The 24,394-nt window shown below is 42.2% G+C and overlaps 1 protein-coding gene across 1 annotated transcript in view; it reads right to left on the bottom strand.

Annotated features, from left to right (window-relative positions):
- ca8 (carbonic anhydrase 8 (inactive)) overlaps positions 1–24,394 on the bottom strand; it is a 61,871-nt gene that overhangs the window by 15,089 nt on the left and 22,388 nt on the right. The window contains exons 5-8 of the mRNA XM_080194905.1: positions 17,068–17,130; positions 11,715–11,763; positions 11,485–11,597; positions 7,226–7,392 (exon numbers count right to left, since the gene is read on the bottom strand). Of these exons, the coding sequence (XP_080051031.1) occupies positions 7,258–7,392; positions 11,485–11,597; positions 11,715–11,763; positions 17,068–17,130 (360 nt within the window). The 3' untranslated portion in view covers positions 7,226–7,257. The remainder of the gene's footprint in view (positions 1–7,225; positions 7,393–11,484; positions 11,598–11,714; positions 11,764–17,067; positions 17,131–24,394) is intronic.

The following is a 24,394-nucleotide window of genomic DNA, read 5'->3' as shown; positions in this document are numbered from 1 at the left end:
TATAGCCTACAATTAGAAAGGCAAATAGAATGTCAGCTTCTGTTAATAAGAGATTAGAATACAAGAATGAAGAAATCCCACTACAGCTTAGACAGGGCATTGGTGAATCTACATCTGAGTATATGCAATTTAGGTCTACTTACCCAAGGCTAGACATACTTGTCCCATATGGAATGTATTGAAGATTTACTCAACTGGTTAAGAACAACAGAGAATTAAGTAAATGGACCTATGTTTCCTGCGGTTTAGAAAATCGCGATTTAATTGAAACATATAGAATTCTAAAAGGGGCTTCAGAGGAGAGATGCTGATAAAATGTTTCCACTGGCTGAGACATAGAATAAGGGATCGACATTAGGGAGATGAAAAATTTCTCACCTGTAACAGGTGTGAATCTTTGGAATTTTCTACCCAGAAAGCTATGGATGTTCAATCATTGAATATATCCAAGACAGAGGTTGATAAAAATTTTGATTACTAAAGGAATTGAGGGAGATGGAATTGGTGTGGGAAGGTGGAATTAAGGCAGAAGATCAGCCATGATTTTATAGAAAGGTAGAACAAGCTTAATTGGCCAACTTCAGCTGCCATCTCTTATCTTCTTGTGTGGTATGAAGGAGAAGAAAGTAAAACATTATAACATTCAAATATCCACTCCTGGATCAAAGTTAGCTTTTAGCAACTCTAACCAAGGGTCAAATTCAGGGGAGGAATCGCAGAATCACAGAATTGTTACAGTATCAGGTCATCACAAGGGCAACTCATCTAATCCCCTGTTTTTACCTCATGGCCCTGCAAATTTCCTTTCTTTGGTTAATTGCCTAATTCTCTTTCAAAAGCCATGATTGAATCCACCTCCACTAACCACTCACTGCATAAATCCTTAAATCAATTTCAATCCTTTCACCTACAGTTTCTCCCTTTCTACTCTGATTAGATCCTTCATGATTTTTATAAACTCTTTCGAATTTCCTCTTAATCTTCTCTTTGCCAAGCAGAGAAGCCCCAACTTCTCGAGTCTATCCACATCATTCAAGTTCCACATGGGATTGAGCAAACTAGGGCAACATTTAGCCCTACTCAAAGTCCACATAAAAGGAAGAACCACCTGGTGAAGATCAGGATCCTCACACACTGGGGTGTTAAAACTAAATCATTATAAATAAGAGGTGTTTATACTTGCCTTTCAGTTGTCTCAGCACTAGGTGGAGCAGCTGTACCTCTAAGCCCTAGCTTGCAGATTCATTTATGTAGGTGACAACTGGTATTTATATAGTAGCTTTAACTCAATAAATGTCACAAGATGCTTCACAAGAGCACTTGGTACAGAGGAGGATTTGTTAGGTCCAAAAAAATCGTCAAATAAATTTCAAGGATTGTCTTAAAAGAAGAAAGCAAAATAGAGAGCCAGAGAGATGGAAGAAGGGAACTCTAGAGTTCAGGACCAAAGTAATTGAAGGCACAGCCACCAATGGTACTTGGTTAAAATCAGGGATACTCAAGGTAGCAGAAGGAATGATGCAAGTAGCTCTTGAAGATCGTGGACTGGAGGCAATTGTAGAGGTAAGGAAGGGTTAAGCCATTGAGAAGTTTGACTACAAGGAATGGCACTGTACCTTTAACTAAAAACATGCATATCAAGGGTAGTTATTGTTCCTTTAACTACTTACCCATTCCCACAGATAAGGATAGAACTAGGATTATTGTAGTTTGTCTAAAAGTAGGCCAGCATCAGCATTCCTAAATTATTCATATACATCAGTTCCTTTACAAGTTCACAAGCTTCAAATATTACCCACTTTGTTTCAAAAGAACATGGACAAATGAAAATTCTGTTTTTAATTCAAATATTTAGATTAACTCATACATCGCTCAATTTGTTTGTTAACCAAATACATATACATATGGGCACAAACAAAAGAATATGAAGACTTCAACGACAAACTTTGCATCATAGAAATTATACAAAATGTGTTGGTGCCAAAGCCAATGCTTCAACTGGAGTTACTTTTTTCTATGTTTCTATATAATTTTACATGCTTCCTTGCCAAATACTTAGCCGATTTCCCTTCAAATGACACAAAAGTCTATACCGTAATGTATAGTTGTCATAAAGCATTATATTCACTGATAACCATCTTGGTGACTTTTTTTTTAAAAATATACTATGCTCCAATCAGGTTTCCAATGATAATCCAGAATCTTTGACTCCTGGTTATGAATGAAAACATTTCACATCTATTTCAAAGCTTTCAGAATTTTGAAAACTTCAATATACTGTTAATCTTCTCCATTCCAATGATAAACTAGCTTCCTAGTGCGTCACTAGGAATCACACCTGGAGTGAAACACCTTATCCTCACACGAATGCCAAAATCTAGTTGAGCTTCATAATATACCTTGGAGTTCCTGATCTGGTCCCTAAAAATTCTAATATCCTGCTTTCCAAAATTGGGTAACAGTCTCCCTGGACTGAATTACCTATTTAGTAGGTGCTAGCAAAGGAACAAAAACAGAATGCAATTTACCCGCTCTATATAAAATCTTCATGCAAAATTTTCATAGCAATGGGCATAAATTTAGCATGAACAATTCAGCATAAAAGGGTACCAAAGTTACAAAATCATACTGCTGCTCTAGTGTTTAATAAAGATGATTAATTTCAAATTATTTATACTATAAAAATATGAATTATACACAACAACTTGGATTTATATTGTGCCTTTAATTCAATAAAGCATCCCAAGCTCTTTCACTGGACTATCTTAAAGCAAAATTGACCAGCAAACTACATAGGTGTTACTTGGGCAGATGGCCAAAGGACCTTGAGGATCAAGGGAGAGAAAGGAGGAAGTTTGGAAGGGGAATTCCAGATCTGACCCTTTCATAGTCACAGAAGGTCTAATTCTGAAAAAAAATCTAAGTGCGGCTACCGGCGGAAAGGCCAGCAAGGTATTTAACCAGCTTTAGAGGTTCATTCAAGCATGCCAGCCAGTCTGACTTCACAAAGATTGGGGCATCATCTGTAAGGGGTGCCCCGATCTCACAGTCAGGGTACAGGTTCCCTATCCCCTTCCTCCCATGGAAACGCTGATCTCTCCCACTGACAAGGGGAACACCTCAAACTCCTTACCATCTCTATCCCCCTACTGAGAAGGGCTACACCCTCAACTCCTTACCACCAAAGGAAGACCTCCTTTCGATCCCTGAATAAAAGGGTCACATACACCCCCTCCACACACCACACAGACATGAGGGTGACCTGACAGTCAGAGGCTTGATCCCCCTGCCCCACGTCCCTAGCAGTAGACACACACTGATGTGGGGTCACCAAAGGTTCCACTCCCTCCCCAGGCCATCCTTCAGGTCCTGCCCCTTGGCAGGACCACCCTGCCAAGAAGCCAGCCTCTCCTATGGCTGGGGGCAACCTTCAGTACAGGCATGCTATTCCAACATGAGATTGAAGACGACCCTGGAATAATGGAAACATCGGGCTTGATTTTACCAATCAGAGCTAAGGGCCGGATACAGACGTAAAACGGATCCGAGACCGGAATCCTCTTTCCAGCGTGCCCATACGCTTTTTGCCAGCTCCGATCCGGCAGACCCCCCCAGCAGACCACCCCCCCCTCAACCCCCTCCTTGCTGGAGATTCCCCCAAGTCCATCCTCCTCGGCCCCCCACCATTCTCCACCACCCCCCCGCAACCAGAGATCCATCTGAGCCCACCCCTCCTCCTCCGGTAGATGCCAGCGGAAGGCCAGGAAGGTGCTGCAGGCTGTACAACGAGCGCAGTAAGAAGTCACACAACACCAGTCCAACAGGACTTTAACCTGGTGTGGTGAGACTTCTTACTGTGTTTACCCCAGTCCAACGTCGGCATCTCCACATCAACGAGTGCAGGTCAGAAAGATGGCGGAGGGAGGGCAGCAATCAAGGTAGGTTCGGGGGTGTGCTCTGCCGAGGGGTGGGGGGGGGCCTGCCTCCTAGGGGAGGTGGGGGTCTGCCAGGGGGGTCCTGCCTCCTGGGGGGGGTCCGATCCGGGGGGGGCCTGCTCGCAGGGGGGTCAGGTCACGGGGGGGCGCGGATCTGCCTGGATGGTTACCACAGGGTCTGTGAAGATTGTTCGAGGAGGATGGGCTTTGGAGGTTCCCCTGCAGAATCCGCTTCAGATTTTTATTCTGCAGGTTGGTAACAGCGTGGATCCGGAACGGATCCGAAAACGGTAAAGTGGGATTTGGCGGTAGAGTTGGGCGCGCGGTTCATTAAATCGATTTAATTGCATGCATTAAATCGATTTAATTGTATTTAAATTGTCGGGCCGCCCAATTGGGGCGGGAACCGGATCCGTGCCCAAATTGGGTGTCGGTAAAGGCGTGATCTGCCCGGTTTTGGGTGCAGATCGCGTTACAGGCCCAACGCCCGAATTTACCACAAAAACGGGAGCGAATTTTTGGTAAGATCGGGCCCATCGTCACTGAACAAGTAAATAGAGCCACTTGCTTATATACATCACACTCACCATCAAAACATCCCTTAACTATAATGACATCAGATTGTATCGCCCAAAGTTATGAAGTTCATCCACTTAACAGTTTATTCAAAAAAGTGAGAGCCCCAAGCCTGTTTTAAAAACTGCAGTTAAACTAACAGCTGCTGACACCAGCAGGCACCTGAGGTCAAAGTGAGAGCCCTGTGTGAAAAAAAATCTACCATTAGAAAGAGGAAATGATTCAGATTCACTCAACTGTGAAGGGAAAGAAAAACAACAAAGCTGCTGTGAAATAGCCTGTATCTGTCAATCAGGAAGTTGTAAAGAGGTGTTGAAACATGAAACAATGTAAACAAAGCATTTCAAAACCTTTCAGCTTTCTAGGAAGAGACTAGGAAAAAATAACTCCTGAGTTAAAAGAATGGGGCTGAGTGGACAGCTGTGCTGAAAAGAGGCATCTGCTTACACCTGGGGCTTCTGAGAGGAAGCAAGGGGGTTCCCCTAGTAAAAAGGGACATTTCCTATCAGTCAGGAGACTTCAAAAGGAATCTGTTCTCACCTGGGACTTCTGAGAGGGAGGAACTCTGATCTGTAGAACAGAGCACTGCTGTGATTTTGAAGATTTCCAGTTGTTCAGGTGGTATGGATATTAAGTAGCTAGGAAACTTCACAGTGCACAGATGAGTGAAGATTTTTAAACAAAAAGCCATTCAAAATCACTTTTCCCAACACAAGAAGGTGTGCAGCCACAAGACCACAACCTAAGGGACTCTCCCAAGGTCAATCCCTTCCCCCACCGTACCACAGTCCATTCAACCTCCAGGTCTTTTGAAAGACTCTTCGTCTGCAGCCTGGCAGTGGCAGAGGGGCACACTACTCACCTTCTTGCCCACCGACCACCACCCCCCGGAACCTAGAGCACCAGGTCCACGCTTGTCGGGATCTGTACTATTTGGCACCCGCTAGACTTCCCACTGGTGACTGGGGTATTGGGCAGGCAGCATCTCTGGAGCCAGGGCATCCAGCCCGTTAATAACATTCAAATTAGTAAAGATGCATAAATAAGGTGTGTCTACCCGCTTTGTGTGGGAACCCTATCAGGGCAAGTAGGATGGAATCACAACAGGTTTGACACCCAGCAAGAATCAAGTTTTGGTCTCACGCTCCATTCAATAGGCCAGCAGCTATCCTGTCTGTAGCTAGCGGGAGTGGAGAATCACACACAAGATATCATTTCTGACTTTGATAAAAGCAGTTTCAGTGCCGAGACAGGGATGGAAACCTGACCAGTAGAATTCAAACATGGGAGTTCTGGAGTAGATGGGCACAGGTTGAGGGATAATTGGAGGACTTTGAAAAGGAACAGGACAGTGGGCTCAAGGATTGTTTTTTTGAAGGAGATGAGTGTTCTTGGCAGATAAAGGAATGGTATCTGATAACAAAGTCGTCCAACACAGACCAAGTAGAGACAATGTGTGGTCAGCAGTTTAAATGGGAACAGGGTAAGGGGAGCAGGCAGTGAGTCTCATGAACAAGATGAGCTCAAAGACTGCGTGATGGGAGATTGAAAAATATGAACGTTCCCAGGGTCAGAGGGATTTGTAGAGGCAGTATAGCCAAGAATGCTGAAGGAAAGAAGGGAAGCAGCAAAGGTAGCTAATCACTACAGTGCATAAGGAGGCCATTTGGCCATTGAGCCTGCATGATAACAATCCCAAACAGGCCCTATCCCTGTAACAACACGCATTTATCCTGCTAATCCTCTTGACACAAAGGGGCAATTTAGCATGGCCAAACAATCTAACCTGCATATTTCTGGACTGTGGGAGGAAACCAGAGCACCTGGAGGAAACACATGCAGACACAGGGCAAATGTACAAACTCCATAAAGTCACCCAAGACTGAATTGAATCCAAGTCCTTAGTACTGCGAAGCAGCACTGCTAACCACATGCCACTTTACGACCTGCTCTTGAAGTGAGTGACAAAGAACTCCAAGAGCTCTTTGCATTTATTGTCAGAGGTAAGGGTGGAGGAAATTCAGGGGTAGGGTTAAGAAATCAATTGGCAGCAGAGAAAAGTAGCTGGAGGAATGATTTATCCATGGCACTATTCAAAGAACAGGAGTTATCCGAGTCTCTATTTCTCTAGCCAATTAGTTGGCTGTCATTCAACATCACAAAATACAGATTATCTCATCATTATCAGACTGTTGAAGCAAATTAGCAGATGCACAATGTAGAAATTAATGTCCTACATTACAACAGTAACTACACAGAATTGTAGAATGTAAAGCATCTGAGACACCTACAGGTCATAAAAAGTGGTGTTTAAATGCAAGTCCATCATTTCTTTTTGGTCCAGGGAGATCTTGGAAAAGAAGTATTATTGCTTAACTTAAAGGTAATTATAGTTTATGATTGCCTTTAAAATGAAATGAATGTAATGTTATATAAATAAGCATCGTATAGTACTGTAAAAATGACTGGTTTTGTTTTGCACTGTTTGTAATTATTGGATGTTGTTTTCCAATGGCTTATTTGAGGGTTTTTTCTGTGAATAAAGTATATTGTTGATATAAAGAAAGGCAATCATAGTGTATCAAAGTGCAAATCTTTCAAAATTTTCAAATAAAGCTATAGCACAGCAGCTTTCCACTTGACAGGTACATATCTTTATGATCCACAATCAGTCTGTTTGTAAAGCAGAAATAAATACTTTGTTTTATGATTACCTTAAATTGATTCTTTTCACTATTACTGTCTCCTATTGGAATGCAGCTCTGACGATTCGATCACTGAGAGGTTGAGTCGGCCTAAAATTGTCTCCTAAAATCCCATCACATCCTTCAGGTAGTTCAGCTCCTTTTATGTGGGACCGTACCCTTCTGAACTCTTCTATCTAGGATGCAAAATGAAATTAGATATGAAGACAACTTTTATAAAATAAGTGGGTTGTTTTAGGCATTTTATTTGTTCATGGGAATACGAGCTGTCAAGACCAGCATTCATTGTTCATCATCTATCTCTGCCCATAGTGGGCCAAAATCCTGAACTGCAGCACTCCATGTGGCATAGGTGCGTGCACAGTGCTGTAAGGGGGAGGGGGGGGGGGGGAGTTCTGGATTTTGATTTAATGACGCTGAAGGAGTGACAATACAGTTCCTAAGCACAATGTGTGAAGTGGAGGGGGACTTGTTTTTGATGGTGTTCCCACGTATCTACTATCTTTGTCCTTCCAGGGGGAGAGGTCTTGGGTATGGAAAGATCTGTCAAAGGGAGCTTGGCAAAGTTGCTACAGTGCATCTTGTACATAGTACACACTGCTGCAACTGTGTAATGGTGGAGGAATCAATGTTTCATGGACAGGATGTTGATCAATTGTGTTGAGCTTTGAGTGTTGTTGGATCTGCACCCATCCTTATGCTTCATTTGTCAAAATTTTGCCTAATCACTTAACCTATCTATACATCCTTTTATAGACCATTTGTTTCCTCCTCATAACTTGCTTCCTACCTTTTTATCCTGAGAAAACTTGGCAACAATTTACCAGTCCTTTAATCCCTTCGTATCATAGAATTGTTACAGGGCAGAAGGAAGCCATTTGGCCCATCACATCTCCACCAGCTCTTCAAATGAATGTGCCATTCTTCTCCCTTTTTCACCAATACCCCTGCATATTGTTTCTAGTAATCTATTGCCTTTTTGAACACCTCAATTGCCAGGCAGTGCATTTCAGACCTAAACCACTTGGTGTGAAAATGTCACATTTGCTTTTTTCGCAAATCACTAAATCTGTGCCCTTGTCTTCAAACCTTTTATGAGCAGGAACAGTTTCTCCCCATCTAATCTGTTCAATCCCCTCTCTATTTAGAAATTTAGCATGAACATCCCAGGTCATTAATATAGATTGCAAAACATCAAGGCTCCAGCACTGATACCTGTGGCATTCGAGTAATTACAGTTTGCAAACCTTTTATCCAGACTCTGCCTGGAATTTTACTGCCCCCCTGCCATAGGAATCAGACTGGACAAGGGGTGGACCATGGGAAGGTCTGTTGACCTCAGGCAGGATTTTATGGTTTCCGGACAAGCGAGGCTGTTAAATCCCACCCTCTTGTTTCCTATTAGTTAGACAGTCCACCATCTGCACTAACACGTTACTCCATGAACTCTCTACCACGTGGAGTCATCTTTTACGTGGAAACTTATCAAAAGACTTTTCAAAATCCAAGTATGTTACAGACACAATTCCCCCCCAGAAATTTCTGTGTAGTCTCTGGTTGGAAAAGCAGTGGGCCAGGTGGTTCAGCATAATCCAAATTGCAATCCACCCATACTTCAGACAATTTTCTGGGGATTGGAATGATTCACGTCATGAAGGGAATTTGTGCGACCAAAAGATGCCAGCAAAACCAGCTTTTCAGAGATCAGTGTGCCTTTTTAAAAGGGCGCCCCGATTTCAATGTAAAGTTGAAGGGCCCCCCTTACATCTGATCTCAGTTTGTGGAGACTGATACTGATTCCTGCTGGCTTCACATGCACCAGTGGGTGGGAGATTTGAAGGGGATTGGAGAATTATTCTGAACATGTTAATCATGATATAGATACGCTAGTCTGGTTCACACCCTCACTGGGTGTAAATCAGATGTAGGGCGGGATTCTCCGATCTCGTCCATGGCCATGCTGCTGCAAGTGATAATAGAAAGTGTGACATTCCAGCCAAAATTCCATTCACTTTCAGCAACACTTGAGAATCCCAGCTGCGAACAAGGATGGCAATTTTGGGCACATACCACTCATTTCAATAAGTGCCACTGCAGCAACACTCCAAGACAGAGCAGTTGGTAGCTCCACTTCTAGACCTGATGTCCAATTTCTCCAACACCACTGTTGTTTCAGGTCAACTACTCACCATCACCCAAAACTGGAGAACTTTTTTTTTAAAATGTACTCTGACTTGGAATAAATGTTAGTCAGAAGCCAAAACATCTATAGTTGCAACCAAAACCAAATCTCATCTCACAATAAAGATAGTAGGTACATGCTTCCTTAGATGCTCTCAGATGGAAACACCAGAATGCAATGATGGCCACGCTGAACCTTTCATGGCAAGGCTTTCGGAAACATACATTCCCTAAACAGCAGGCAGCAAGGCAAGAAAGGCCTAAAAAGTTAAGTGCCGTCCCTTAAAAAGTGGAAAATAGCCTTCCTCCCTACAATTGGATGCTGACAAGTATTTTGAAAAGTTTTCAGAATGCCAGCAGTAAAGGGAAGACCTGTTGCTGAAAAACAAACAATGTGTTGATGGGCTGAATTTTTCCAAGCAAACGGAGGTCATATCCAGATTCATTCTGACAGTGATCAGGCACACTACTGTACTAATAAAAACAAGTTTTTAATAATTGGAAATCCATATCTCCCTCAACTTAATCTCTTAATTTCCTCTTGGTCATGCCACCAAGTTCCATTCTACTGCTGCTATACCAAAGTTGCTGGAAATGAGAAGCACTGCAGGAAAAAACAAAACTTTGTTGTTTACTCCTTAACCAACTTCATTAAAACATATACGCTCAGACTTTCTCAGCAGTGTAGCGGATGTACCCGTCACCAGTTGTGATTTGAACTGCCTACTTGCCTATTTATACTGGAGCCATTGAGAAACTTCTACTCTTTGCTCCAGTTTGAATCCAGCAACAAGTCGAGTCAAGAGACCGAACAGCTAAAGCAGAGTCAAAACCCCTTTCTCATCATGAATATGCTCTTATAGTCCATCATGCACTTCTTTAAAATTATCCCGTCACCACACACTGCACAGCCTCTCCTGTAACATTGCTCACCCCACTTCATTTATTCAAGACAATGCTCACCTCATCCTCAGCCCCAACAACAGCCATCTCCCCACCCACCTGACACCGGTCCCACCCCTCCCCGCAAAGCAATGCTCACCCCCTTTCTTGTCCACATGACAATGCACACCCCTTGACAATGCTTACCCCTCTCTCACCCCCAACAATGTTTTTCCCTTCCTTTACACCACCCCCGTCAAAACAATGCTTGCTCACATCCCAGTTCAATCTCTGCTCTTTACTCCGAACAGTTACCTTACCTCCCACCTCACCACCACCCCCCATCACTGACTCTACCTACATTGGAAGAACTGGAACCAGGGATTTCACAAGGTGCATCAGGAGAAGGGATACTGAGTACTGAGCAATTCTGGGGTGTGGTGCTGAGCAGTTCTGGAGGTGGCGTTGGGCTGTACATGCACAGAATTCCTCGAGGTGTCGAGGCGCATCAATGCTTGAAGTGGATTCATTTGCCACTCCCTATAATCAGAACATTTAGGTCAATAACCATTTGTTATCTCATTGCTGTTTGTGTAATTTTACCATGTGCAGAATTGATTGTTATGCTTCCAATATCACAAATTGACAACAAAGTATTTCCTTGGGGGCAAAGCATTTGGGATATCAAGCAGTTGGTACAGGCACAATAAGAATGAAAGCCCTTTCTTTCAGCTGTTACATTTATCCAGATTTGAAGGCTGTGCAGTTGCAGAAAGTTATAGTTAAGCAAACTGTACTGAATTAGTAATCAAATTAACCTGGACAAAATCATAATAAATAGTCACACGGCTATTTTCCGCTCATATTGCTGATTATGTGTTTAAAATGTTTAGGTTAAACAGTTTTTCCTTTTAACCAAACATCAGCGCCGTTCGACTTCAAATAGTGGCATTTAACAACTAGATCAAAGTGGAAAATGCATGTAACCATTTATTTTCATATTTATTGACCCCTACGGTTATCTGACTCCTGTTAATCTGTTTAGAAAAAAAGTGATAAAAGCCAACTATCATTTCATCTTTGACCTTTCCTTAAGATTCTTTTGCCAGTACAGATTCAAAGGCTGTCACCTTTACTTAAAAGGCATTTTAAAACTTTCAAATTTCTCATGTACAGAGGCAAGCTTTATGAAGTTCATTACGTACCTGCAATTGAGAGATTGTTAAAGGGTATCGGAATAATATCCAGGTCACATTTTCACAGCATGGAGGAATGGTCAGAGACCCTTCATATACCCAGTAATCTCGAAGAAGTGGATCTAAAACACAATGAAAATGTGATGAAATTAAAAACATGCAAGGAGATATAGATATTCTATTGAATTACTTAATGTTCTGAATGACACCTAGAATATGATGAAGAAGGAAATACTTACCAGGAAGGAGGGTATTAGGATTGAAACATGGCATTGTCTTCAATTTTCCCTAAACAAAACAAAAATACCATTGTAAAAAGAAAATCTTTAGATCCATGAAGAAAAATTGCACAAAAATTATATCACGTCACAACTTTGATCTATTTTTCTCAAACCAACTGAACTGGCATTCTAACATTGGCATTCAAAGTTTCAGATTCGCAATTAACATTTGGAACTTATTACTTTTCCCTCTGATTCTCACAATGAGCGGAATGGCTTTCCATTCCTGATGGCACATCCAGAAGTGCGTGTCACTTCCACTTTTGTGTTGAGAGCCAATGCTCAGAGTCATACAGATATATAAAAGGATTGACAGCAGGCACTTGAAACACATGCAATTGTGTGGCACAGCCAGTTTTCCATTGGAGGATCCCACCATCAGGAGAGTTCAGCAGATGCAGATGGGCTATAAAGTAGCCACCTAAACAAGCAAGAAAACTCTGCACGAAGGCCCCAACATTTCTGTCTGTCTCCTTCTTGTCAGAGGTCTGAGCCATTTTTTCCAGTGTACCACTTTATTCCTCTCAGAATGTCTCAAACTTCTCCCTACCCATCATTAATCTTTATTGTCCTGGGATTAATTCATCACAAGGAATCCCTTGTGTATCATTTTTGGGGGTGTCAGAACAAAGACATAGACCAGCCCCATTACTCAGCAATGCCTTCTTGCAGATTTCCCTTCGGGCCATCAGGAAATGGTTGTTGATTCTCTTTGAGCGATGTCAACAGGTGGCCCTCCCACCTGACTAAGGTGGCCTGGAAGGAAATTGTAGTAGAGGTTGGCAACCATGGGGATCCAAAGATCACAGGTGCAGTGCCGGGAGTGACTTCCTTGGATCTAGAGTGTCATGGGATTCTCTCTCATGTGGGTATCAGTCTCAGTGCTTGTGTGAATGTGCAGCTTGGTTAGGTGAACGAATGCATGACCAGCCTCTGGGCCAAATGGCACTCAAGGCCAAGCATTTGACTGCTTAACCCAATTGGATACCAGCTAACACATCAATGGGTCAATGTGGGATAGGGATGTGCAGAGAAGGGGTCAGGTGGAATTTGCCAAGTTACTAAATCTCCACTTTCTCCTGCATGACAAGCAGATCCATAACCAGAAGGAAAGAATGAAGATATGCAGAGAAGTTCCCAGTCTCAAGGGTCCTCACTCTTGCAGAGCAGGGACCCATCTAGATTGTGGGAGAACAGAGCAGCTGATCCATAGCTGCTGGTGAGGCATCCATCCTCTCCCATCATCTCACGACCCAACTGTTCATGCCAGTACCTCAGTTGATTGTAGGGTTGCCAGGTCAAAGACTGTTCCCACTAATTCTGCCCTCAAACCTGGTACAAAAGAAGCCAAGAAACGTTTTTTGCAATACTGCTCAGAACCATGGGACCGAATAGCTGCCTTCGAATGAGTTCTGTGTCAGGGCATGTTTTACTTCAATAATGAATGATTACTAAAAGGAATTTGAAATTTATGGCAAAAGTCAGGGGGTTAACTTTTACATAAGATCGACTATTAATTGAATATATATATGATATATTGTTTATACTTTATTCATGTATACATTATCATTTTTCTAATGATGCTGGCATGCCCCATAGTTGACACTCAATGGTGGCTACAGGAGAATGTTAGGCATCGCTCACACAGGAGACTATGGAGTGATGTTAGAGATCATTCTTCATTTAATGACCATTTATATGCCAATTTGGATGGTCGCCAGTCTGTGAGATACAGGAACACGCAGGCTCTGCAGATACTCATTATATGCAAGTGTGGGCTGTTCAGACACACTATTATGTGTAGTGTTAAGGAGATTGGCTGAGATGATATTCCACATAATGAGAAGTCAAGTATGTGTAACATTGGAATGCATTGAGATCTCAGTCACCATGGTATGCTTTTTGACTGGTCAGCTACTTGCTATTCAATGTAATTGAGGATGCAAATCCAGATGTAGCTCTGGGGAGATGTAGTGGAAGCTGGCAAGGGTTGGTAGATATTCCAAGCAGATCAACCTGTTGTTGCAATGGAGCAATGGGTCCAGCAAGTAAACTGTGTAAAGGTCATACATTTCATTCATATAGTTGCTGATTTTCTACTCCTTCAACCCAAAAATCCATCCATCCTTCATGGGCCTCATCCCATTTCAATCTGCAATTCTGGCAACAACAAGTAAATCTTTGGACATGGACAGTTGCGCTTTGAATGATCCTTAATTTGCAACCTTCCCCATCACCTTTGACTTAATGCTCATCACCTTTGACCCTCCCAAAATCACTGTGCACATACCTACTGTAGCTCTTTAAGCTCCACCCATCACCCTGGGCCCCAGCATCGTGGACTTGTGCATGTCATCACACCCAAGTATATCACACTCCTCATCGAGTTTCCATTAGATCAAGCATATTTAACTCACTCTGCTTGTTCAGGTTTCCATTCAGTCTTCATTAAATTCTGCCCAGTGAAATACATCATTTTCACCATTTTATTTCACTCCTACATTTTTGTACTGTTGCCGGATTCTGATAGCCAGTGTATTTTTTCTAGTCAATTTTGACCTCTTCTCTCTTCCTTCCTGGATGATGTCAATTCAATGCTGGAGTGCACTCGCTGGCACCCAATTGGAATCACTACATTCTGCAATCTCTCCTTTCCTTCTCTATGTATGGTGTGCTTTGTCTATATAACGTGCAAAAAACAATACTATTCAGTGTATGCTAATGCATGTGAAAATAATAAATCAAATCCAAAATATGATTGTCTAATTTGGAATGTTACTGGTTATAATTTACGGTCATTCACATTTACTTCATTTTTTTCCCCCCTCACCGTAAGATCACAGGGCTAGAGAAACAGGATGGATAATTAAGTTAATTGCTACCCAGTGGCACTGCTGGCAACTGTACATTTGTGGAGATCAAGGTAAAAGCTTTGTTGTGACATTTGCTCTGATCAAATGTTCAATCAACCCAGTGTTTTAACCAGAAGGATTATTCTATTCATCGCAGTTCAAATGACCGAAGGATATAAAATTAAATTCTCCCAGTTTTCCACTGGGCATAAATAGTGTACTTTTTCCAATTGGCCTTTTATCATTGCACATCTTTTTCTTTCATATAAAATCAATATTAAATTCTCTAGCTTTTGAAGGCTTATTTCTGGAGGACATTTCCCTAATTGGCCCGATATTTTTCCATTTACTTGTTCCTCCCAGGAGATTACATAGCTTTGTTTGAGAAGTGTAATTCTGATGCATGGTAGCTGTGTGGGACAGGCTGGATGGATCAGAGAGTCCTGTCTGTTATTGTCATGTCACGTATTCATATGCAAATAACATTTTAAAGCTGAACTGCTGGAATTGAGATTGCTGCAATCAAAATGTAACATTCAGAGCTCTGATCAGAATGTCTTGGAGGAGAAAGAAGAGGATAAACAAAAGAGTTACATCATGGACAAACTGTTCCTTGACCTTAGTCACTAAATTATTTAAAATCCCAGGCACAGCTATCAGGGATGATCAGAAAAAAAATGGTTTCTCAGTCCAAGACTCTTCAGAAAGAAAGTGGCAAAACAAGCTAACCAGCAAATAATCTCAATCAAAATAAAGCTTTGCCAGGAGAGTCCCCAACTTCTACACCACCATCTAAATTACTGCAAGGAATATCTATTTCAGACATGTATACCAATTCATCCAATGATGTTTTGTCTAGCTGGTAAACAATTTAAACAATTTTTACCCTGAAGCACAAAAAGTGTAATGACGGATTGTAATCTCCTGTTTTGTCAGAATCCCTGCAGTCTCATAACTCCTGCCGTGATTATATATGGTCAATATACAATAGCAAAATAATTCCAAACAGAGTTTCCACATGTCCAGTTGGTCATTAATCAGAAGGACAATCAGATTAATACTTGCCTCCCATACAAAAAGCACAATAATTTTCTGGCAACTTTCTACACCCAGTTTATTTAAAGACATATTTGGAGGATGCTTCCCAAGAGACCATTGCTCCTTCCACAGCTTGTTAATAACAAGGCCCCATGATTCTCTTTTAATGAAGAGCAGGGAAATTTTCCTCAGTGCCCTGGCAAACATTTTTCCCTACAAGCAATGGTAAAATAGAGAAAAGGATTGTCTGGTGGTTATCACGTTGCTGTTTGCTAGACCTTCCTTTGTGCAAATTGGCTGCTGCATTTCCTGTAATACGATAGTAACGGCACCTCAAAAGTACTTAAATAGAAACAAATTATTGTGAATGCTGGAATCTGAAACAATAACAGAAAATACTGGAAAATCTAGCAGGTCTGACAGTATCTGTGAAGAGAGAGTAGAGCCAACATTTAGTACCTGGACAACTTTGAAGAATCATCCAGATTCAAAACGTTGCAAAATCTTAAGGCTATGGGAGGAGCATTATAAAATGTAAAAGAAAGACCTGCATTTATATAATCACTTTTCACAATCACCAGATATCCCAAGGCACTAATGAAATACTTCTGAAGTGTATCTACTGTTGTAATATCAGAAACACAGCAGCTAATTTGCACGTAGCAAGCTCCATAATAGCAATGTGATAATGACCAGATAATCTGAGTTTTTTTAGCTGTTGACTGAGGGAGACATATTGGCCAGGATAACAGAGATTATTCCTCTGATCTTATTCAAAATAGCCATGGGATCTTGTACATCCACCTGACAAGAGCAGATGGGGCCTCAGCTTAACTTCTTATCAGAAAGATGGCACCTCCAACAATGCTACACTGTCTCAGCATTGTGCTGGTGAGTCAGCCTTGATTTTTATACTCAAGTCCTGAAGTAGGTCTTGAGCTCAACACCTGCGACTCAAGGAGGTGAAGTGCCAGCAGCTGAGCTAATGCTGACATTGAAATTATGAATTGAGCTTATAACAGATTTGGCTACATCATGTCTGCTGATCTATGGGGGAGCAGACGGCTCAAAAGAGAGCTTATTATGTACATTAGCATCCTAGACATTCATTTAAGCAATGTGAACAATTAAGATATTTCCTCTCTGTTATGGCTGAGGGTGGGGTGGAGCCACTGTACTACACAGATGTAGCAAGCCTTCTAATGTAAATCACATGAAGCTGGATTTACTTGAAAAAGATAGTGTGTCAATCTCTTTATGTTATTTTTACACCACCAAATTCTGCTATCCTCTCCTCAGCCTATGAATACAAAAACATGGAAAGTCAGTTTGTGTTACTTTCTTTTGACATATGCACATCATACAAAATGTTGAGTCGCTATCAGTGAGGCAACTATTTTTTCTATAGAAAAAAAGCTTACCTTGTACTGGATTTCCTGAAGGATTTCAGTGACAGCCTTTAGACCCAAGTGCTCCTTTCCGATCTGTGAAACGCAAAAATAAGTGTTTATTTGCCACTGCCATTTTGTCATCCAGAGCTATTAAAAACATAAATCAGTCACACAGCAACAAAGGAGTAACCTTATAATTAAATATTGATTTGGTGAACAACATTTGAACATGTTACACAATGGACTTGAATCCATTGTAAGGCAGCAGAACAGGAGGTCACTGAACAAATCTGAAATACATTTTCTAAAGTTGACACACAGCTCCTTTTTAAAACATTATATTTTAAGATCGATAGTACTTGGGGTCCACATTCAGATTCTCAACATGAACCACAGACATTTTAAACTTCTTTCATATGAAAGATAAATTTAGATGTTTGGTAGAATTGCTGATAAAAAGACGTGCTGTCAAACCTTTTCATCTTGCACTTAAGATACAAGAATACCAAATTTCAAAGGAGACAGCAATTTATATTGCATGAGAAAAGCGTGCTGATTAATTGGCATGTGGACTCTAGTCAAGGCATTGCCGTGAAGAATACACCATGGAATATTCAACCCCAAGCTTTTGTTTAAGTTCAAAAGAGGAAAAACAAATCTGATTGGTCAAGGTTTTGCCATGGGGTATGGAAAAGGGAATGGCTGTCCATGTTTTCCTTTAGTTGAAAAAGGCAAAATACCTGGACATACTTTTGTTTGCATTGGACAGGGCCCTGCCTATGAATACATGTAGCTTCTAAAAAGCCCTAGTGTCACATTGGGAATTCAATTGATAATCTCAAATTGGCTGTTAGTGTAATTGTACTATATTCAGGATTGTGCATAGAGAATAGCAGTTCTCTAGAGCAGTGGGTTCCAACTGCTGTGCCGCAGACAAGAGAAAAGTATAAGTTTGCCACCTCTGGCACTCCTACGCACATACCCTCGCATTGAGCTACCAACAAGTGCCAACCATCTCTCTCAGCAACCACTCTGCTCCTATTGTGGATACCACTCAAATGCTGCAAAAATAAGTTTTCTTCCCAACAACCAGTACCCCATCCCACATAATAGTTCCTAGTTCCACTAATTTTTTTTTTATTTCCAATTCTTCAACAGATTTTCCAGTGACAAATATTTAATACTTATCAGCCTGTGTTTCCTACTTTTGGCTGCCCACTAATTAATGTAATTGGTTTAGCTGTGAATATGTTATGCATTTTTCTGAACAATTTTACAGGCAAATGAGATAATAACTATGATTTTTTTCAAAGTGTTATTTTATGTTTCTATCAAAAGGTTGATCTTAGCATTAATTTGTCTTTGTTAAAAAATCTGGCAGAGAAGTTGTGGGCTAAATTGAATCAATAATCAATGTTGGGGCAGAAGTTTTACTGTCCCAGCCCTAAGTAAGAATGTGCAAAAGTGGAATCAATTCCATTTCAGCAATAATTGTAGAACATAGAACAGTGTGAGGTGTATGATGTCAACTTATTTCATGTCTGTTACAAGCCAAGTGTATTTTAATAAATAAAGAGTGTTGTGGATGTTGAATGAAGTGGAGTACAGATTGTTTTTTACTGTGATGATGATAAGGAAGAGAGAGAGTTAATTCCTCATTTTACTTCCTTATGATACAAGAACTGCATGCAGGCCATTAGTGATTTTGAGGTGAACTCACTGTGTGTTATATACAGTCATATACACACACACACACACACACACACACACACACATACATGTGTGCGCTCACCTGTGCATGCGTAGATATCAAGAATGCTTTTACATTTTTACACACAGGTATATAAAATGTGTTGGTTTATTTGTGCATTTTATATATTTGAGATGTACGTTTGGGAATATTGTGAATGCATTTGTGTGCATGTATATCTGTATGTCTGCACATTCATATGCAAATAGAGAAATGTTGTATTACAAGCAAAAGAACTATTTTGCATTTCCATAGCAGCTTTCACCACTGTATGATATTTGAAAGCATCTCAGACAATGAGTACTTCTGCAGTTGGCACTGCAGCATAAGAGTCACTAGCAGAGGCTACTACATCATTCATAACAAATGTAAAGGGCTGCCTTGCTTTTGTGCATGTTTGGTGAAATTATTATATTACCTTCTGTTCCTCAGTCTTGTTTTGGAGAAAGTGCTGCTCAAATTCATAAATATGCCACCTCTTGTCATACCTATTCATCAAACTAAAGGTATATATGTTAATTCTCCTGAATCATGTGGCTATGTAACCCATGACGATTGACTAGTCAGCCTATCAGCATCCGTTGCTCCAAGGCCTCGGTCCAGAATTAGTTCAGCTGAAAAACGATGTGCTGTGGAATTATTCGTCTCATTGAAATGTGCTGTGTTACTGAAAAGGGTGGGAATCACTGCCCAACAGTGTATTCCCCACGGCAGTGGTTCCCAAACGGAGGTCTGCAGACCTCCAGGGATTCGTGAAGGGTCTCCAAGGTGACTGTAATGCTAGTAACTGCCATGTGACCAGCAAACGCCAGCTCCAATTTTCAAAATTTAAAAGTAATTAAACAAAACAAATAGGCTAATCAGAGCAAGGCCTAGGAGCAATGCATGCTGATAGGCTGACTAGTCAATCATCATGGGTTACATAGCCACATGATTCAGGAGATTTAACATATATACCTTTAGTTTGATGAATAGTTATGACATGAGGTGGCATATTTATGAATTTGAGCAGCACTTTCTCCAAAACAAAACTGAGGAACAGAAGGTAATATAATAATTTCACCAAACATGCACGAAAGCAAGACAGCCCTTTACATTCCTCATCCTTCATGCCCAGCTCTGTGAGGCTCCACTCTTTACCTCTTGCACATTCAATATTTCCCCTTTCCACTTCCAATGGCTAGTCATAAGTCGGAGATGATGTGGAGATGCCCGCGTTGGACTTGGGTGGGTACAGTAAAGTGTCTCACAATACCAGGTTCAAGTCCAACAGGTTTATTTGGTATCACGAGCTTTCAGAGTGTGGTTCCTTCACCAGGTGAGTGCTCACTCACCTGACTCCAATCAGGGCAGGGGTGGTGGTGGGGGGAGGGGGAGAGGGGGTTATAGGAAAGGGAGCCCAAGATCTCTATGGCGAGCTGGGGTGGTATGGGTTTATTCCTGTTCTGATCAGGACACCGTTTAAAAATGGCATCCCGATCTCAGTGCAGCCGGGCTGTGTTTAAGCCCCGCTTCCCTGCATGGTGGCATGAAACATGTCCCCTTTGGGCAGAGTGTCCAAAGACCTGGAGAGAAAACCGGTGTTTGAGAGAAACACTTCGGTTTTCTCGTCGGAAACAACACACTACCATTTTTTGGTAAGATTCTTCCCAAAGACCCATGAAGATTTGAAGTCCAGTAATTCAACTCCTAATACTTAGCTCACTGTCTTTCTCATTTAAAAGGCAGAAAACTTAGACATTGGCACTAAACAGGCCAATGACAAAAACCTAGACAGCAATGCGCCTTTACTCATCCTTACTCTACCTAGCACGATGATCACAGTGCTCCATGGTTAACACAGGGCATCAACATCATGCATGAGAACTCCACATCCGTTGCAAACTTTACCATGCCAAGTAACACATTTTGGAACTTAGTTAGTGCTGCACAGAAGTCTCTTTTTAATGAAGATTATTTCTCTGCCGTATTTAGCACTAGACTATCACTGCTGCCTCACAGCTCCAGGGACCTGAGTTCAATTCCGGCTTTGGATGACTGTGTGAAGTTTGCATGCTCTCCCCATACCTGCTTGGGTTTGCTCCAGGTGCTCCGGTTTCTTCACACTCTCCAAAGATGTGAGGGTTAGGTGAACTGGTCATGCTAAATTGCCCCCCTTTGTCAGGTGGATTAGCAGGGCATATATATGGGGTTACAGGGTAGGCCCTGGGTGAGATTGTTGTCGGTGCAGGCTCGATGGGCTGAATGGCCTCTTTCTGCACTGTAAGGGTTCTGTGATGAACAGCTGACGACAAAAATTAGCATTGCAAATGAAATGAGGGATTCCAGTGGAAGATTCACCAAGATGAGCAGAAGCAGGTGACAAGGAAGGCCGAAAGCAGAGTTAACTGAAGAGCCAGCTCTCAACTTACAGTCCAGGTGGAGGAGTTCTCAAAGAGGTATTACTACCAACACCAGGACATAGTTTATGTTATATGCTTTCGTAAGCAGTTTCCATTGTAAGTGTAAACTTACAAATTTATAAATGGAAAAAACAAGTGAAAAGTGAAAACAAAAATGAATGGAAAAAGTTTTGTATGCAGGAATAGTGCACAGATACAAGCTCTTTAACCAATTACAAAGATAGACACGGGCAAGATTTTCTAGTCCCACCCCACCCAAAGATTGGAAATTCATGCCCAAGGTCAACTGACCTTTCAATGGTCTGTCAAATTTTCCAGCCCTCCTGCAACTGTATCTGAAGAGGCAGGACTGGAAAGTTTAACCCATAGCCTGCTTTTAATTGCTCTATGTTCACTTAGTTGCATGCCAATGAGTAGAACAATTTCAACATCTTTCAACCACTATCAGCATAGAAACATAAAAACATAGAAGAGGCAGTCGTTTGGCCCTTCAAGCCTGTTCATTATGATCATGGCTGATCACCCAGCTCAATAGCCTAATCCTGCTTTTCCCCATAACCTTTGATCCCATTCGCCCCAAATGCACAAATGAGCAATGTCGTATCTCATGGCAGGGGCAGTCTTACCATTGCATTGTAGTTTGGGCACCATATTTAAGCAGCACATTCACTTTCTGCAGCCTAGGACGTGATGGACCCAAAAAGAGACAGTCGCTGTGCTGAAGTTTAGCAACAAATGCCTGGCAGCACTGCCTTGCAGTCAAGGTAAGAAGTCTCACTACACCAGGTTAAAGCCCAACAGGTTTTTTTGCTAGCGCAAGCTTTCGGAGCACTGCCCCTTTAAATCAGGTGAGCAGATGTGTTCAGAAACAGGGCATATATAGACACAGACTCAAATTTACAAGATAATGGTTGGAATGTGAGTTTTTACAGTAATCAAGTCAAAGGTACAGACAGTGTGAGTGGAGAGAGGGATAAGCACAGGTTAAAGAGATGTGTATTGTCTCCAGACAGGACAGTTAGTGAGATTTTGCAAGCCCAGGCAAGTTGTGGGAGTTACAGCTAGTGTGACATGAACCCAAGATCCCGGTTGAGGCTGTATTCATGTGTGCAGAACGTGGTTATTAGTTTCTGCTCAGCAATTCTGCATTGTCGTGTGTCGTGAAGTCCACCTTGGAGAATGCTTATCCAAGATCAGAGGCCGAATGCCCATTACTACTGAAGTTTTCCCCAACTGGAAGGAAACAGTCCTGCCTGGTGATTGTCGAGTGTGATCATTCATCCGTTGTCGTAGTGTCTGCATGGCGTCTACAATGTACCACGCCTCGGGACATCTTTTCCTGCAGCGTATCAGGTAGACAACATTGGCTGAGTCGCAAGAGTATGTACCATGTACCTGGTGGATGTTGTTCTCACGTGAAATGATGGCATCTGTGTCGATCATCTGACACATCTTGCAGAGGTTGCTGTGGCATGGTTGTGTGGTGTCATGGTCACTGTTCTCCTGAAGACTGGATAGTATGCTGTGGATAACAGCAGGACAGTTAGTGAGATTTTGCAAGCCCAGATTTTGCAATGTTGTCTGTTTGAAGTTGTGCAGTTGTTTGAAGGCAAGAAGTGGGGGCATGGGGATGGCCTGGGCACAATGTTCATCTTCATCAATGACACGTTGAAGACTCTGGAGAAGATGTCGTAGCTTCTCTGCTCCAGGGGAGTAGTGGACAACAAAGAGTACTCTGTCCGCCGTGTCACATGCTTGTCTTTTGAGGAGGTCGGTGCGGTTTTTCACTGTGGTGCATCGGAACTGTCGATCAATGAGTCAAGCGCCATATCCTGTTCTCATGAGAGCGTCTTTCAGCATCTGTAGGTGTCTGTTGTGATTCTCATCTGATCAGATCCTGTGTATACGGAGGGCTTGTCCATAGGGGATGGCTTCTTTAATGTGTTTAGGATGGAAGCTAGAGAAGTGGAGCACCATGAGGTTATCCGTGGGCTTCTGGTACAGTGAAGTGCTGAGGTGACTGTCTACGATGGAGATGCATGTGTCCAAGAATGCAACCGATTCTGGAGAGTAGTCCATGGTGAGTCTGATGGTGGGGTGGAACTTGTTGGTGTCATCATATAGTTGTTTCAGTGATTGTTTGCCACAAGTCCAAAAGAAAGAAAATGTCAATGTATCTAGTGTATAGCGTCGGTTGAAGGTCCTGTGCGGTGAAGAGGTGTTGTTCAAACCTGTGCATAAAGATGTTGGCATATTGAGGTGCGAATTTGGTCCCATGGCTGTTCCATGCATCTGAATGACAAACTGGTTGTTGAAGGTGAAGATGTTCTGGTCCAGATGAAACGGATGAGTTGTAGAATTGCATCTGGAGATTGGCAGTTATCTGCATTGAGTACGGAGGCCTGTGCAGCAATGCTGTTGTCTTGGGGAATGCTGGTGTAGAGTGCCGAGACGTCCATTGTGATGAGGGGTGCTCTTGGTTCAACTGCTCCATGTGTGCTGAGTTTCTGGAGAAACTCTGTAGAGTCACAACAGATTCTTTATACAATGGATTTCAGGATGCCCTCGAGGTAGCCAGAGACGTTCTCACACAGGATCCCATTACCTGATATGATGGGACGGCTGCGTGTGTTGGCCTTGTATATCTTCAGGAGGCAATGGAGATTTCTAACACGGGGAGTACATGGGATGAGAGCATGGAGGGTGCTCTGAAGGTCTGGATCAAATGTCTTGATCAGTCTGTTGAGTTGACGGGTGTGTTCTTTGGTCGGATCTGTGGTAACTGTCTGTAGTGTTCCTCATTGTTCAATTGTCGGTACACTTCTTTGCAGTAATCCATTCTGTTCAGTATGACAGTGGCCCTTCCTTTGTCTGCTGGTTCAAAGACAATGTTACAGTTGGTCCTGAGAGCGCAGATGGCATTGCGTTGTGCTTGGGTGACTTGGCCCTCCAAGCCAGCAACAACCATGTTGCCTGACTTAACTAAAACCCCCCTACTCTTCCGGAACCATAGTCCTCTATTCATGTATTTGTCAAGGACCAGGGGGTGATCCTTCATCCTCACGATGGGAGCCACAGATCCCATTGTTTGGGAGGAAGTCACCAATGTGGTCAGCGCTTGCTGACGTCAGAAGAGGATCACACTCCAAGGCAGGATGATTAATTATCTCATCCACTCCCCAGAGTATGTAAATCTTCTCCTCAC

Source organism: Carcharhinus amblyrhynchos, chromosome 8 (assembly GCF_965287045.1).
Source record: "Carcharhinus amblyrhynchos chromosome 8, sCarAmb.v2.hapA, whole genome shotgun sequence".
Taxonomy (NCBI): Eukaryota; Metazoa; Chordata; class Chondrichthyes; order Carcharhiniformes; family Carcharhinidae; genus Carcharhinus; species Carcharhinus amblyrhynchos.
The sequence above is the reverse complement of the archived record's forward strand: the minus strand, read 5'-3'. Positions and strand labels throughout refer to the sequence as shown.